The following is a 17,315-nucleotide window of genomic DNA, read 5'->3' on the forward strand; positions in this document are numbered from 1 at the left end:
ATCTCAGTAATGGTTCGAGGAAAAAAATAATGTTTCTTATATTCTGTACGACAATTTCTTTTCTTCAATCTTCCTCGAATGATCTATACGGCGACTTGAGACAAAGGTTGGTAATTTCAAGTGCTTACTTTTGTCAAATCATAAAAATAAAAAAAAAAAAAAACACTGCAGGCAAAAAACTCAGTTTAAAATTTTCTTCCCTCTTAAGGACAAAGGGTCCGATACAAATAAATATTTAATCCTTGTTACGTTTACATTAGTAATGAATTTTCTGTATGCAAATCTTGCTGCACGGTTTTGGAGTTTTTCTATTTTGTGTACGACAAGGCACTTTTGATGCGTATCCCACGTAACACAGGAACGTTCGATTGTATTTTTCACCAAACTAATAAGCAGTTTCCTTTAATTCTTTTTGAGCCCCATGTATGTTTCGAATAAGGAAGTGTAAAGTTCGGCTAGCTTTTTTTATAGTCCTGGTGACATGAAGGTTAAAAGAAAGGGTATCTGACAAAGTAATCCCCAGATATTTCAAGTCAGTCTTAATACTTGATTTTAATCATTAATAAACTCGTATGTTTTGAAGAATTGTGTTTTGTCCCAGAAGTGACCTGCTACAATTCAGTATTCAAATTTAAATCCCAAGCCTTAAATCATTTTAATTATACATCTAGGTCTGATTGTAGATCAGCAACATCACTAGCATTATCCACTCTGTTATACAAAACACAGCCGTCTGCGAACAGCCTCAAAGATGAGGTAATGTCTTATGTCATTGACAGACACAAGAAATAAAAGAGGTCCCAGCACTGACCCTTGCGGCACACCAGACGGAGCACCAATAAAATCAAATTTTCAACCCCTAATGGCGACACATTGCTTTCTTCCAAAAATGTAACTTTCAATCCATCGGTACACGCTTTCGGCAATGTTTAAGCGGCTCAGTTCATGTAACAACCACGGGTGACACACTTTGTCAAAAGCTTCGCACAAATCAAGAAAAATAGCATGCGTTTCACCTCCACTCTCAGCAATTGGAACCACATCACGGTAAAGCTTGTTTTTTTCCGATAAATATTTTATTTAGATGCTCAACAACAAACTATAAATAATGTGTTCTAAAATATTTTAACATATGCAGCTCCGTGAGATGTAGCGATATTTCTTCTACGCTCTGCTTTGACCCATGCTTGTGAACTGGCGTAACATGCGTCATTTTCCATCCATTTGGCAACACACTCTCCTCAAAAGATTTACAAAGAAGAATATAAAAATAGGAGGGCACAATCAAGGAGCAATTCTAGGTGACAATCCACCAGAGCCTACCACCTTCTTAAACATCAAGCTCCTTTCATCCATCCATCCATCTAACCCGTGCCCCGCTGGCTGCCTGCGGATAATGTAGAAAACTCTGCGCTAAACGTTGGTTCACACACTTTCGTTTGCTTTCGACCGAGTTCTTGTATTCTCATACGAGGTGAGAACATACGTGTACTCTGCCGCCATCTACGATGTGACACTGGAACTGCATTTCACTAGAGCGAAGGTTTTACAGTATTCGCGAGATCAAATGTGCGCACTATCTATATGAGAAATAGGCCTTCAAAACATCGTCGAAAGTTTTTTTTCAAACTAATGCAGAGGGCGAGTTCGTCTGCTTTTTGCGCAGGGGTTGCGGTGACGTCAGAATGCCGAGCTCTGATTGGCTCGAGTGGAAAGATAGGGGGTCTCCGAGACCCCCTATCTGAGCGTCGTCTGCTCCTTTGCAACGTCGTCTGCTATTCAACAGCTGTCTTACCTTTACGAGCGAGCTCGACTTCACCTTTCAGAGAGGACAGACGAAATAACTCGAGCGGTACGATGGGTTTTGGTCTAACAACTAGCAGACACGTATCAAGGAGCGAAGCCAAAGGACTCACGGGCGAAGTGGCCGACGCGCCGAGGTTTGTTTGCTAACAACCGACAACGAGGGTGGTTAGCGTCCGCAAGTTCCCTACTTTCGGGCGCGGCGTCGAGCGTATCGCGGAAGTTTTGTCGTAGACTCCTTGACACCAAGAAGTAATTACTGTTTTTATTTCTGGCGAAATTTTGTGGAAACTTATTTTTCTATGCCTTGTTATTTAAGCAGACGAGCACTTGCTGGGGGGTAATCCGATAGACTTCATAGCCCTCCTGTATTTGCTCAAATCACTTTTTTTTCTAAGCCTACTGTTTTAACAGACAGGGATAAAAACACGCCGCTTCCTTTAGTCTAGCGCGCGTGCGGCACCGGACATCTAAGGGCATCACAGACTTGTTATTGGTCTGGTTCGTGCGGCTAGGAGCCGCTTGTCCCTCTAAGAAGGATACAAGGGGCAGAAAACCACGCACCCATTTAATAGGCTAGAGTCTCGCTCGTTATCGGAATTAACCAGACAAATCGCTCCACCGACTAAGAACGGACATGCACCACCATCCACCGAATCAAGAAAGAGCTCTCAATCTGTCAATCCTCCCAGAAAATTAAAATGCGACACACCGTCGTGAATGCGCCCACCACATCCGAAAACGCAGCACGTTTTAATTTCCCCTGCCCCTTGGACAGCGCCTGATCGGAGCCAACCTCTAAATCACAGAGGACAGAAGCGGAACGTACTTTTCTCATTTTTCTTAACGAGCAACCACGCGAAGGACTCACGGGTATACAGCCACAGTTGCTACAGCACGTCCGCCAATGCCGACGCCGAGATGTTTACATCCGCGACCCGCGCCCCCCCCCCCCCCCCCCCCCCCCCCGAAGGAGGCGGAGCTTAGTATAACCTCCTCTCCTACCTTCACACCTCCTTTCCCATGCGCAGAAGACCAAAACGCGCCCACTTGCAAGGCGCATAAAGAAAGATATCATCTCACCAGGAAAACTATAATCACAAGAGGTTGTAAGCTGTAACACTGTTGTCCAAGAGGTGTAATCCCAAAAAGGACGTCGTCCACTCACCTGGCAAGCACTCTGGGAAGGCCGCGGGTCCCCATCCGCCCTGCCAGCAGCGGAGCTCCGGTTGTCCCTGGACCTGGTAGCCGGGGTCGCAGAAGAGCTCGACCAGGGTGCCGTGGCCCACGCTCTCGTCGGGCTCCAGAGGCCGCTCTGTCGTCAGCTCCCGGAACGAGCCGTGCTCCACCGACGGGAGGCTGCACGTTACTGCCCAACGGAAAGAGAGAAGAAAAGTGGAAAGGGGACGGTGGGAGCAGCCGAAGCGGAGGGGGAGCGCGTCTCCAGACACAGAATTGAAAAAAAAATAAAAGTCCGTCTCAGCCTGGAACGTTACTAATGTCTCTATTTCACGTATTGAAATGTGTACTTGCATTTTATATAAGCTTTAGGTTACTTTACCAAGTCTTACAAGTTTGAAATGACAAGAACATCACTCCTTCCGTCGACAACCAAATATTCTAAGAACTACTTTGCGCAGCGCATGAATTCTGCGCAAAACTTATTTTTCTGGATGTGACAACGAGTAGAGAGAAAAATGGCTAGTAACTGGGCTGTGGACGGACACGCGGCGTTTGACATTCCGTACGAGAGAGCTACTGCGCTTACTCAAAACGCGAGCTCAATTCGGAGCGCAAGTTCGTCTGCTTTATACGCAGGGGTTGCGATAATGTCAGAACACCGAGCTCTTATTGGCCAATTGAAAATAATAGTGGGTAGCCCTCAAAGCATCTGGCATTAAGGTCTACCCACTGTCGTTTCAATCAAAGCCAATCTGAGCTTGGCGTCGCTCTGACGTCACTGCAGCTTCTGCGCAAGAAGCAGACGACTTACTCTCCGCATAGACGAGGATTGCAGCTCGCAGAAGGATTGCAGCTCGCAGAAGGCTATAGCAGGAAACAAAAAGAAGTAGCAAACTCCAATTATCTTGCTAAAAAGACAAACAAAAAACAAAAAACACATACACAAGAAGCTTAAGTTTTTGCCACATTTTTGTCAACGGGGAGTCTGTCCAGACAAAAGTTTACGTCACGTGACACGGTGGCGTCACGTGACCGTGTCACGCGACGCCACCGTGAAACGCGGCGTTACCTCTCTTTTCAAATTCAACCCCAAGCAAAAAAAAATATTTGAAAAGAAACGTATTCTTATTAAAAATTGTTTACCCCTTTTGGCACCGAGAAAGTCACTGGAGCCTCATGGGGGTGAACAGGTTAACGAAATAACCGGTGATATACGTGTTTCGAGTCCTCCACGGTGCAGTACATTATGCAAAGTGTTTTCGAGCGCCGTTCGGCCGTAATAAATATTCATGTGAATCGACTGAAAGCAATGAAGCGATTTTACAAGGTGTGTTTAGGCCGTATGTGGCCCTTTAATCATACACCAACTTCGTGAGTATAAGTTTCTTAGAAAAAATCGTTAAAAAAATCTTTTTTTTCTATCGGCGTAAGAAAAACAAAAGCAAGCCATCGGGATGACGCTGCTAATCAAATATGGCATAACTTGGCACAATAATTTAAAAGCTCTCGGAAATTTAAAAACCCTAAAGTAGATCCAGCAGAGCTGATCGTGTATTCTACAATACCTGAGTAGCGGCTGAAACTTGACAGTTTGTTTACCTTTCTTTTTTTTCCCTTTGTTTTCCGTTGCATATAAAATAATAAGGTTGTATTTTTTTGCCTTTTTTTCCCACAAATTTACACTCACAAACTTTGAGTATGATAATTGCATCGCCTAGAGACACCTTTGTGAGAATACACTGCGTTTATTATCACGATTTTTTTTTTTTTTTTGCGCCCGAATAGCGTTGCTTTTTGTAAATACAGGGACATTTGAGGATGTTTGCGTCACATAAGCGTTTCATGCCGTCATGTCCATACGTGAGAAAGGGCCAGTCTCCCAGCCTTTTTCTTGGCGAACTCAGGGTGTTATCGGAGCTCGACGTGAAACTTTTCGAGTCTAGCGGAAAAGCCACCGCGGGTAAACTCGGAGTGAAGTTTCGCCGATATCCTCCTCGAAACGAGTTCGTTCGAGGAGTGTATTTCGGGCGAAGATTAGGCGGGCAGTTTCGTGCGAGACCGGGGGCCCACTCGCGTACAGGATAATCCTCGCGACAGTCAAAGTCCCGCCTTGCGACTCTAATTCTCATAGACACCTGCTCGATCAGTCACGAGATTACGAATAATTTTTGGAATAGAAAAATAAAGGAAGACAGAACGGTCGATAGTCAAGTACAACTTAAAGCGATTGCCTGGTAAAAAACCGGAAGTTCTTAAGATTTTGTGAAGGCTTCCTGCCGGGAGCCTAATGATTAACATAGGCCATTTTCAGTCTATCAAACGACATTCCAATTTAGTGTAATCAATGACGGATAATTACACGAGACTCCATGCCAAATTTAGCAAGTATCAACGGCTGCGCTCCCATGCCAGATGTGACGTCACACCAGGCTTGCAACTGTCAGATCCTATGCCTCATTCCACCGCGCGAACACGGTGCCCCAACGCACATCAGCGTTCCGTTTTACTTGCCACAGTAAATTTCGCGGAGAAGTGTGCAACGTGACAACCGCTTGAAAGTCCCCTTTCATTCATATTTTGTTTTTCATCGCAGCAACGAGGTTGAATTACGTCGAAGCGCTTACGCGGAGGGCAAAATTCGAAGGGCGTTTAGTTCAGAGCGTTCATTGCATTATGTTACGTCCGAGCCTCCGCTGTCCCGAAGGTGGAAGAGGAAAACACCGTTTATGCACGCTCGGTTTAAAAGACAAATACCCGTGCAGGGAAGCCCAGAAAATTCAGGTTTGTCGTGGAAGATGCTCCTACAGCCATTGACAGTGAGGTCTAAATGTTTTCTTGAATACAAAATTTGACCGGACGATTCCTTTAAGAACGCTCCGAATAAACACAAACACGTACTATACTTTGTTTCACCTTATGATGTACCGCAGGAAAGGCTAGAAGCACGAGCTCCTTGCTTAATGGCAAATCTCGGCTGCACAAGCTCTCGTGCAATAAGGGCAGCTTCCAACGCCATGAGCTCGCGCTTCTAGCCTTCACTGTGGTACAGCATAAGATGAAACGGAGCAGGTAGTAGAGAGCCTGGATTACACGATCGTGGCCACGCGGTTTATGGGCCGTATTCGCATCACCCATACAACGATATCTCTAACGGATGGCCACCTTTTTGGAAAAGAAGTGCTAGATTAAGCACGGCCGACGACGCCGACGAGACAAGTCACGTCACGATTGCCATTCTTTCTCCTCCTCACTACGTCCCGTCGAGCTGGGCCGTGTTCCAAAATTTACTCGATCTTACTTTAGGATAAGGGTTTAGTACCTTGGCGTTCCAAAACCTACCCGCGTTCAGCGCATTTTAATCTGTGTTGTCAGGTGATACGACCCAACGAAGTAACTCGGATTCATTTGGATAAGATTTGGAATCCAGTCCTGGTGAACTGGAGCGAGGAGGAGAGAAGCGAGGCCGCTTCCCCTCCTTCTCAAAATCTCCCGGGAGACAATGACGTCAAAGACCTTGCTTGATCGCGCCCTTCTTTTCCAAAAGTACGGACTTCTGTTTGAGATCTCGATGTATGAGTGGTGATTTTGGAGTTCGTAGCGTCCCGTTCAACGCTTCTGCAGACTTATTTTGCCTAATCCAAATTTAAATTCAGTATCGCTTTAGCGCTCACGTTCTCGGGTTATTTGGTGTTGAATTTCTGCGTTTAATAATTTGTTGATACATTATAATCACTTTGAACAGTCACATTATACTTTGAGCGTGTGCTGGCTTGCAGATTTCTATTGCAAAGACCTTTGGATATTATTTTAGAGCGCAGCTCTTAGGGGCCCGTTTCCGGCTTGAGCGGCGTCGCCGTCGCCGTCGGCGTAACCGCGTGGTGCATCATGGGAAATGTCCCATAATGCACCGCGCGAGCCCCCCACCGGGGTCACGTGACCTCGTGGGGGGGCACGTGACCCCCCGAGGTCACGTGACATCCCCGAAGTCACGTGACTCCCCTGAGGTCACGTGACCCCCTCCTCGAGGTCACGTGACCACCGCCGATGTCGCGTGACCCCCCGATGACGTCATCGTCACTGATGACGTCACCGGCATCCACATCGTCATCGTCATCATCACTGATGACGTCACCGGCATCCACATCGTCATCATCACTGATGACGTCACCGGCATCCGCATCGTCATCGTCATCATCACTGAGGACGTTACTGACATCCGCATCGTCATCGTCATCATCACTGATGACTTCACTGATGTCGTCACCGGCATCGTCATCGTCATCATCACTGATGACGTCATCAGCGATGTCACTGATGACGTCACCGACATTCGCATCGTCATCATCACTGGTGAAGTCATCAGTGACGTCACTAATGACGTCATCGGTACCCGCATCGTCATCGTCACTGATGACGTCATCAGTGACGTCAGTGATGACATCATCGGCATTGGGGGTCACGTGACCCCCCCTGGTTAGTTTAACCCCCCCAGTGCCCTTCCCTCCTCCTCCTCAAGAGCTGCGCTCTAATTCGGCGTTACAGGGAGTTGTAAGCGGCTTTCACTTTTCTTTTGCAACGTAAATATACAACGTATAGTTGTACATTTTATAGCAACTTTTTTTTTTCTTGTCTCCCTCCTCACTCTTCCCCCCCCCCCCCCCTTCTTTGCGGCCTCGGGACACAGCCTTATATTAATAATAAAAATGAACTGAATATTCGCCTTATCAACCTTGTTAATATTAAAAGAAAAAAAAAACGAAAAAAAAAACCAGTTATAGTCACACGGTTAGGTTTGTGGCGCAGTGTACTTTTCAGGCTATGGTTCATTCTTGTTCCATATGAGGAGTACAGTCCTAGGATTGCCCCAGAATAAACTCGCAACAATTCACTGCATATGCCAACCGAACGTTGCTTTCTCTTCGATCACTTCGACAAGTTAGGACGGCGATCGACGGCATGCTCCAACGGCCATGCAGTCTCGACGTGATCTCGACCCTTTTTGCTGCTAAAGCTGGATGACGATTGGAGGCGCGATACTGATCCCCCTTCTCATTAGCTGGACTGATTGAAAGCATATCACTGCTGGTGTACACTTCTATTGCGGGACAGTAGGCATGCTGGGACTTCTAAAAGTGCGTGCTTCTGCAAGCGCCGCCGCTCGATACCTACGCCTGAAAGGCTTCCTTTGCCTTGTATCACTGCATCGGCAACATCAGAAGCGGATGGAGCTCAGTGATCGATGAGGCTGAAAATATACTCAGATTTATTAAAATAGTTCGATATGTGACAGTGAGCTTGTTGGAAGGATCCTGCTCAACATATACAGTCATTTTCTTTAGGTCTACACACATTTTTAGGCTCGTAGTTTACCGAGGTCCCTTTGTAGATTGTAGGGATTTGCTCTTCCAAGTGCTGCGCAGGCAGTTGATGTCCCAAATATCTTACGAGTGGGATGTACAGTAGCGCCGTCGCGCTGTCGATTCGCGGAAAAAAAAATAGATGCACAGACAACAAAGAGAAGAGGCACTGGAGAAACGCAAATGAATCTCGAGGGAGCAGCACCATTAAACGCCACTGACGTTGCGTCACAATGCTCCGCGGTGGACAGACAATTCCCGCCATACGTCTTCGTTAATCGAGGTGGTTAGGCTGAAGGAGCAGAACTCTTATCCTCAGCCAAGAGGGGAAAGAGTAACAAAACCGTGTCTCTCTTTCTCTCTCTCGCTCCCTCTCTCGGAAAAAAAGAATGTTTCGGTTGGAAAGGAAAGATTCTCGCGAATCAATCGGCAGTATCACAGGACCTGCCGGAAAAAAATGGAGTCGCCGTGGCATCGCCGTGGCAACGTGGTTGTTTGCTCCATATTTACATTGCGGCGCCAATTAACTGAGTTTTCTAAGAAAACAGTGAGTATGCAGGCGAGCTAATAACAATTTCTCATGGCGTTCTGACGTCCTCGCGCGCCCTCGTCTCCTCATCGCCTCCAGTTTTTTGTAGCATACGGTTGATCCGGTACGTCTATTTTTCCAAAAAAAGCTCTCAAAAGTGTCAATCGTTACCATCTTCAGAGGGAGCCCGGCCAAAAAGGGGTTAAAAATGTCTTTGGAGCTGAAAGGTCTGCGATGTGACACTGAAGACGAGGTTTTCACGTGCTTGCGTCGTGCCACCTGACATAGTCAGACTGTTTTTCCACGTCTAAACATATATTTTATCTCTTCAGTATCGCCGCGCAAAGTTGTTGTGTGTTATGTTCGTTCACCGGGCAGCATCACGCTCGAAAACGTGCCGTATACCAACAGAAATATAACAAAACCCACGTACGAGTTGACAACAGGGACGCCCCTTTCTTCGACACACGAGGAGCTTCGCAGCCTCACGTACTGTTCTGGACTCGGACTCATCGCTCTCTCATTAGGGGAAGTGGAATCGACTCTACAGCAGGGACTGGACATTATAGCTGATTATCTTGAACAAGCAGGCCTTGAACCTGCCCCAGAAAAATCGGAACTGCTTCTTCTATCACATACTCAATATCAGCGATCTGTTAACCAGCACATATCCTTACACATTGGTCAGCACCCCATCCCGAAAGTCTCTACGTGTAAAATTCTAGGCATGCATTTACAGGAAAGATCACATCAAGCCAACGTTGTTTCAGCCGTAAACACATGGCACTCGGTTACCTCCCTGGTACGCTGAGTGGTCAAAAAGCACGCGGGTTTCCACGAGAAGCAGGCGAGTCACCTAGTTCATGCGTTAGCCCTTAGTAAAATTCTCTATTCTATACCATATGTCACACTCACACAACAACAAATCAACAAACTCTCAGCAGCATGAAACACATTATACAAGGCCTCTTTAAACCTTCCCATCTCCACCTCCAACCAAAAACTATACGAAACAGGCCTCTTTCTCCCCCTCACCTCCCTTTGCACCTGCATCGAGATCGGCAGAAAGCCCGCCTCTCAGGAACACCGCAGGGTGTTCCTGTTCCTGGAGCAGGCAGGACTTTCCCCCATAGACCTTCCCTTGCATATACCTACCCCAGCCCTACCGTTAAATCTGCGCTTCGCCCCTGTGCCTCGCCGCATGTTCCCTGGCCTCAACGACGGTCGCAGGAGGGCGCAAGCTATCCATCATAATCCACCCTTTCAGACACACACCATAGCATATTCTGATGCATCCATCTCCAACACAGGAGATTCAGGAGCTGGGGCATATGCAATCTATACACCACAATCCCCAACCGCCACAGTTCACACCTGCGGTCCATATAGCAACCCTCCAAATATCATCACACTAGAAATAGTTCCCATTATACATGCTATCCAAACCTTCTCCCAACTACCTCTTACATCAGCTTATACAATCTATACGGACTCCCAGGCAGCCATACGTGCTCTGCAGCAACGCAAAATCCCACCAGATCTCCGATCGGTCCTCGATGAAGCTCTACGCCCACTAAACCCATCCTTTGTCACCGTTCGGTGGGTCCCTGGTCACAGCGGGATCACAGGTAATGAGTTGGTTCATCAACTCGCTCGCGAAATGCAAATCCGAGCGCCTGTGATGCCGCGCCCTAGCCCCCCGACCAGTGACGATGCCTTAATCTACAAACGCTCAATCAATTTCTATTACAAGCGGCTCCGTAACTCTCAACAACGACTACCTCGACCCCACCCGAACTTCAATGTGGCACAAACTCACGTCCTCCGAAAAATCCAAACGAACACCGTTCTTACTCCCGCTAGGCTTTTTCCTCTTCGACGTCGCTCTGATCCATCATGCCCTAACTGCCCCACCCCATACGCCAACCTGGAACATTGTCTCCTACAGTGCCCTATTGCACTATCCACACCGTTCCTCCCTAACCCCCCTCCCCTTTCCTGGAGTGCTTGGCTGGCGTCAGACGAACCGGATGACCAAATGGCCTTGGTGTTACAAGCCATGGATGTTTTGAACACTTAATTTGTGCTCAATATTAAAGTGCATTCTCTCTCTCTCTCTCTCTCTCATTTTATACTGTTTCGCATCGAGTCCGACGGCAGCCGACGCTACAGTTCGACGGAGCAAATTAAGTAGCACCAAAAGTGCATCGTCACGGCAGGCATCATCTTTGTGCTGTTTCTATCACCAACTAAACCTGATATCGTTGATATTTTTAGGATATCTAACGAAAAACGCGTCGCCATGCGCCAATCTAAAACGCTGTTTGGGCCGCGACCGTTTCTTTGAGTGCGCGCAGCATCTGTGTACGCTATTCTAAAGCTACCTAATGACGGAGTCACTCGATAATATTTTTAGTATATATACCGCAGTCTGAACAAACGCGGTCGTCACATTCATGCCGTGGCGAGCCGTGAATTTGAAGACAAACAAACCGATAAGCGTGGGCCGCAAGACTTAGGCCCGCGAGCAAGACTGTCGACCCTCTCAACGCTGGCATTGACACACCATAATCATTATCGTTGTCAGGTCGTCTTCATTGTCATTATTAGAATCGCAATTTTAGTTAGACTCGTCGGTGGACGAGCTTGTTCACGGTGCTCTTAGATCCGTCATCGCGAACTAGTCGTCATCATTATCGTCGCGTTGTCTCGATCCTCGTCATCGTAAGTCACGTCGGTGCTCTCAGCTCGGTCATCTTCAAAGCATCCAACATCATCATTGTCGTGTCGTCCTCATCGTCATCACGATAATTATGATCAGCATCATACTCGTCCGTCAAAGAGCTTGTTGATGGTGCTCCCAGCTCCGTCATCGTCAATTAATCATCATCATTATTATAGTCATGTCGTCTTTGCCGTCGTCATCATCAGTCTAGTCGGTGCTATCAGTTATGCCATCGGCATAGCATCTATCATCATCCCTGTCATGTCGTCTTCATCGTCATCATTATCATTATGATCAGCATTAGACTTCTCAGTGCTTGAGTGCCGTTATCGCCAAAACATCATCATCTTCGCTTCGCGAAAGTCAGACAGGCACATTTAAGGCCTTCAGAACGCACTCCTTTAAAGAATTGACGAAATAGCTCGCGATCTTGCATGCGCTTGCATGCGTTCTGAAGGACTTTAAATGTACACGTCTGACAGCAGTATAAGAAGGTTTTTAAGAATCTACCCGGCCAGAACATGCCCACCTTCAATGAAAATACTCGTCCAAGTTCCTGTAGTTCGTTTCAGATTACGTCTAAACGCAGTCGAAGCTACGAGGTAATTGGACAAATCACGGATCTCTATAAGGATTTGCTGGATCGCTGATCGCCCCTCCGCAAATGCGGCCACCGGTCGGCCATCTTACGTCACCCGCTCCAGCGCTGTCAAGCCCTGACAGTTACCATGGTTACCATGTGCAAGTCACGTACAATAGACGCAAAAGTCACGTGACCATAGCCTTGACAACGCTTCAGGGGGTGACGTAAGATGGCCGACCGCTGTCCGCAATCGCGCAATGGGCTCGAAGCGTGGATGCACTCTAAGAAATGTCTGTAAGTCTACTTTCACGCACAACACTCGAAGAGCCAAATACCGCAACTTGCGGAGGCAGCTCAGCGAATGACAATGCGGAAACATATGTTTAGACCAAAAACGAAGTCTGAGTTGTGACATTAAGCAATGCAAAACGTTACGCTTGCATTGCTTAATGTCACAACTCAGACTGCGTTTTTTGGTCTAAACATATGTTTCGGCATCGTCATTCGCTGAGTTGGCTCCGTAAATTGCGGTTATTGGCTCTCCGAGTGGTGTGCGTGAAAGTAGACGCACAGACTTTTTTTAGAGTGTGCGCGACCCAGCAAATCGTCATATAGATCAATGGGACCAATCAAGCAGCCTAAAAAACGCAAGCCACTGGACATTTTTTTGTTTATGATATGCTCAGCGATGATAAAACACGTACAAAAACGTGACGAACACCACGATGGTGCGCTTCTGATGTTGAGCTGATTGGTCCCATCAGTTCGTATCGTCGGCTATATCTAAAATTAAAGTGAAATGAACTATAAAGCAGCCTGCGCGACTTTGTGCTGATGCGTACACACTCTAAGAAATGCGTGCGTCTACTTACCCACAAAACACTCGAAGAGCCAATCTTACGATCCACAAAATCTGCACAGCAAATGATGAGGCGGAACATCTGTTTAGACCTGAAAATGGAGTCTGCGCTGTGGCATTACGCAATGCAAGCATGACGCTTTGCATTACGCAATGCAACAGCACACACTTCCTTTTTAGGTCTAAACGGATGTTCCGCCTCATCATTCGCTGAGCAGATTTCGTGGATCGTAGAGATTGGCTCTTTGAGTGTTTTGCGGGTAAGTAGACACGCAGACATTTCTTTCGATCGGCATACCAAACTATGCCGATCGAGCAGGCGTCATGCCAAATAGATTCGTTATTATCACTCAGACTAGTGTCAGCATGTCTACGTGGAAATAATAATTATATAATATACAGTATAAATGATAATATACCGTATATGATTAGCCGCACTGTTTATGAAGAAAACCTAGGGTTCGCGTTTCCTCGGAGAACGCGGTCTGCCAATCACCGCGATCAACAGCATGACTCCAGCGGTTTACAGGACAGAGATAACGTCTTTGCACGAAGATACCATCTGCGAAAATTACATTTGTATGTAGAATCGTGTTCGCGATCTATTTATTCGCTGTGCTATTTATGCGCAACGCGATGATTGGCTGTATATCTGTTCTGTGAGAAAGTAGACGCAAGGGCCTTGTTCATAAATAGTGCGGGTGTTACTCGAGTAAACACGTTAAATAGTGATGATATTGGTATTAATAAGAATACTATTCATAGGCTGAGTTTCTAAGACCTACATGATCAAAAAACCAACCGAAAGTAGGACGAAGATTCGATATCCGAAAACTGCTTTAAACTGTTTTCTTTAAACAAACATATTTATTGGACATAGAGGTAAGTAAGATTTTGTTGAAATTGCAGTGCTGTATAAAAGAAGGCTTTGTTTATAAAATCAGGTTAAATAACTCCACTGTCCCAGCAAGTCTGCAGTTGTTAAAACGGCTCTTGAAAGTCCTCCTTTTTAGGCTGTTCGGGCCGCCCCTTGCCTCTGCTCTAAATTTTCCGACTAAGCCCAGTCTCCGTTTTCTGAGATTCATGTTTATTTTAGGAAAGATGAAAAAAAATCGCAGATAGCCGAATCAGAAGAACATGGGCGATGAGGGAGGCAACCGTGTCGTTCCAGACCATACAATGAGCTACATTTTGATCAACGTGTGGGCTGGGGCAGCTGGGGCATTGCGATGGTGAATCATTCAGTTGCCTGCATCCCACGTCCATGGATGCTTCAGCCAACACGATCTTGCACACGTTTCAGCGCACCAACGTCGCAGTCCGCATCGGCTGTTTTTGATTCCTCATCATCCATATTTTTTATGATCTTGGCCTTAGTGACTTTTTATCTTCCCTAAAATGAAAGTGAACCTCATGCGAACCTCAAAGGACGCAGATTTAGCTCAGTCTAAGACATTAAGAAAAAGTCGAGGACTGTGCTAAACAACCTGAAGAAGTGGGGTCTTTCAGAAGACGTTCCAATAATGCCAGACTTGCTCAAACCGTTGTCTTACCTTCAAGGTGGAATATCCTTTGAGGCAGGCATGTGTCCCATACCCCTCATGCAGCATTTTGTCATGGGGAAGCCTGCACTCTCCCCCTCCCCCCCCCCCCCCCCCCCCCAAAAAAAAAAGAAGAAAAAATCCTGGCTATGTGCGTGGTTTGAGGGCCATGGCAGCCGATAAATCCTTGCCATCTCTTAAACCAAAGGTTAGGGCGCAAACGAGCTGGTGGTGGTTGTCGTTGTGTTGTTCATTCCTTTGTGTTTTTCCGTCCCTTCTCGTCCCAGTCTCAAAGTTTTAGTGAAATGTTTGCCATCTTGCCTGTTTTTATGAAGCGAGTTTGTAAACGTTTTGGCAAAAACTATATTTACTATCACTGAGCAATAAATACTCACGCGTGGTTCTTTTTTGTTTTTGTTTGTATTGTCTAAAACGTGTGTAGAACCATTTCTTTTTTAAGTTCAGTTGTTGGTGCAATATTCGGTTGCATGAGCTCCGCTAGCCTTAAGACGAAAAGAAGCTTCGTATAAACGAAGAGTAATTTGGGATGCGTTTGAAAAAGCTAATGACACTTCGACATGAACGCCTCATCGGAGCACAGAGATGTACACACAAAAATCGCTAATGCGTCTTTGATACGACGCTCGATCATCGAGAAGAAAGAAAGAAAGAAAGATACAGGCAGTGCGCGAAATTTCCCACTTGCCGAACCCCCCGTCTTTTTGCCCTTCTTATCATCTATCTTCACCACTCCTAACTTTCCGACGTTTTGCCGGATATTACTCCTTGTAAGATACGAAATATACGGAGCGAGGAAGAAATGAAAATCCCCCCGTAAAATGCATACTTCGAAGCGAAAAAAGAAGAAGAAAAAAAAAAAACTTGTTTGAGGGAAAATCATAAGAAAAATAATAACTGCGGAGCCTAAATACAAATCTAAGATTCCTCTTTGACGTATGCTTTAATGTCTTATGCGTCGTGATCAAATTAGCGTACTTTCATAATTTAGGTGGAGTTTTCTTTTGTACCTAGGGTGTTTACGAATGAAGTTTTCTCTTCGCCGAACTAAAGTGCAAAAATATGAAACAAATCGGCGATTTATTTCTTTACAAGAACTTTCAGAGGCGGAAGCTTTCTGTTCTTTCCTCTCACCCACGCTCGTCTGTGAAAATCGGCATTTATGTTTGTCATATTCGTAGCCAGCCTGCTTATCGGGCTGCCTATTTGCATTCCAGCATTCCAGACTCGCAGTTCTCCGTCTTCCCACCGTTTGTTGTTCTAATGGTCCCTAAGGGCCGGCAAGGTGGCGCAAGTCGTTTTGAATGAAATTTAAAGGGGCTTTAGATTGAACTGGTTCATTATTGTGCATCCATCTGACCGTCCAAAGCGTTCTGCGAAAAAGAAAAAAGAAATCTAATATTTGATTAAATTTTTTTTTTTTTAACTTTAATCACACATTTTATGAAAAACGTACAACGCGTTGTCCCATTTCTTATATGAAGCCGTGAGACGGCCTTCTTAACAGCACCAAATGGAGCCATTTAAGGTGTGGCTTTGAGACAGTGTATACGGCGAGCAAGTGTTTTAAAATGCGTCCTTGGCGCGTCGGAAAGCAAACAGGGGACCGCCCATCAAAGGGCAGCGTGGATAACCCGTCGAAAACGCGGGATGACGAAGCAGCCAAGCTCACGCCGTCATTGGTCGAGGTCGGGGACGCCATGTGGGGGGGTGAACAGTAAATAAACGTATGAGGTGCGCATAAAAAAGACGAACTTGCTCGCCCTATAATCACTAACAGCCTTTTGCACGAAGATCCGTTTTTGTGTGTGTTCTTATTAAATAATTTAGAAACCTCGTAGGGGGCCGTGGACCCATAATAAGACGCTTTGGGCTCTACCTATCCTGCGCTCCTTAAACTGTCAGTTCACAAAATACCACTGTGATTTCATTGCGCTGCACACATTTAGGCGAGCGTTTTTAGCACGTTATTTTGTGGATGAAGACCGTCCTGAAAATATTTTAGGATCCATTGGCGCAATTTCCCGTCCTCTATTTTTCGTCTATGCCGCGCACAACGGTGTAAATCCATGTTGAGTAAATTATAGTTGATATATAAATATCCTTTCTGCCAGTTTTATATTATTTCCCCGAGTTCATATCTTACAATATCTGCCAATCTTTATTAATTTGTCTCGTGTAGATGCTTTGACAGCCCTGCGATGGGTTCACCTTTTTTTTTTTTTAATAGAAAGAAAGCTGGATAGTAATATAACTTAATTTCGAAAGAAAATTTTAAACTCACGAAATAATTGTGCGTAGGAGGAGAGAACACAGACAGCAGAGCTTTCGTGAGATGTTCCGTAAGTCCTTCTGTATGAAATTCTTTCGAAAGTTTCTAGACCTCCCCTCGCAACAGTTAAAACTCACGTTAGGCATTTTTTTTTTTGTTTGTTGCACATAAAATATCAACATTTGCATTTTGTGTTTCTTTTTGTGTATCCAGACAGATCCTCAAGCAATGGAAATCACTTCAACAAGACCCAGGGTGATGGAACCAAGATAAACAAAAGGTGTCTCTGGTCATTTCTTTAATAAAGTGTACATGATTGCTGGCCAACCTATCAAGCAGAATATTCAACCATCAGCATGCTAGCTTCTGCCACAGTGACCTATGCAGTTTAATCTACGGACAACTGGAATGCAAAACGAGAATGGCTGGGGCAAAAAGAAGGATAA

At 45.7% G+C, this 17,315-nt stretch overlaps 1 protein-coding gene across 1 annotated transcript in view; it reads right to left on the minus strand.

Moving 5' to 3' along the window:
- Positions 1–17,315, minus strand: part of LOC8050712 (sushi, von Willebrand factor type A, EGF and pentraxin domain-containing protein 1) — a 247,178-nt gene that overhangs the window by 29,258 nt on the left and 200,605 nt on the right. Inside the window, exon 9 of the mRNA XM_042292376.1 lies at positions 2,972–3,172. Coding sequence (XP_042148310.1) covers positions 2,972–3,172 — 201 coding nt within the window. The remainder of the gene's footprint in view (positions 1–2,971; positions 3,173–17,315) is intronic.

The sequence above is a fragment of the Ixodes scapularis genome, unplaced genomic scaffold (assembly GCF_016920785.2).
Source record: "Ixodes scapularis isolate PalLabHiFi unplaced genomic scaffold, ASM1692078v2 PGA_scaffold3__209_contigs__length_174095766, whole genome shotgun sequence".
NCBI classification, from domain to species: Eukaryota; Metazoa; Arthropoda; class Arachnida; order Ixodida; family Ixodidae; genus Ixodes; species Ixodes scapularis.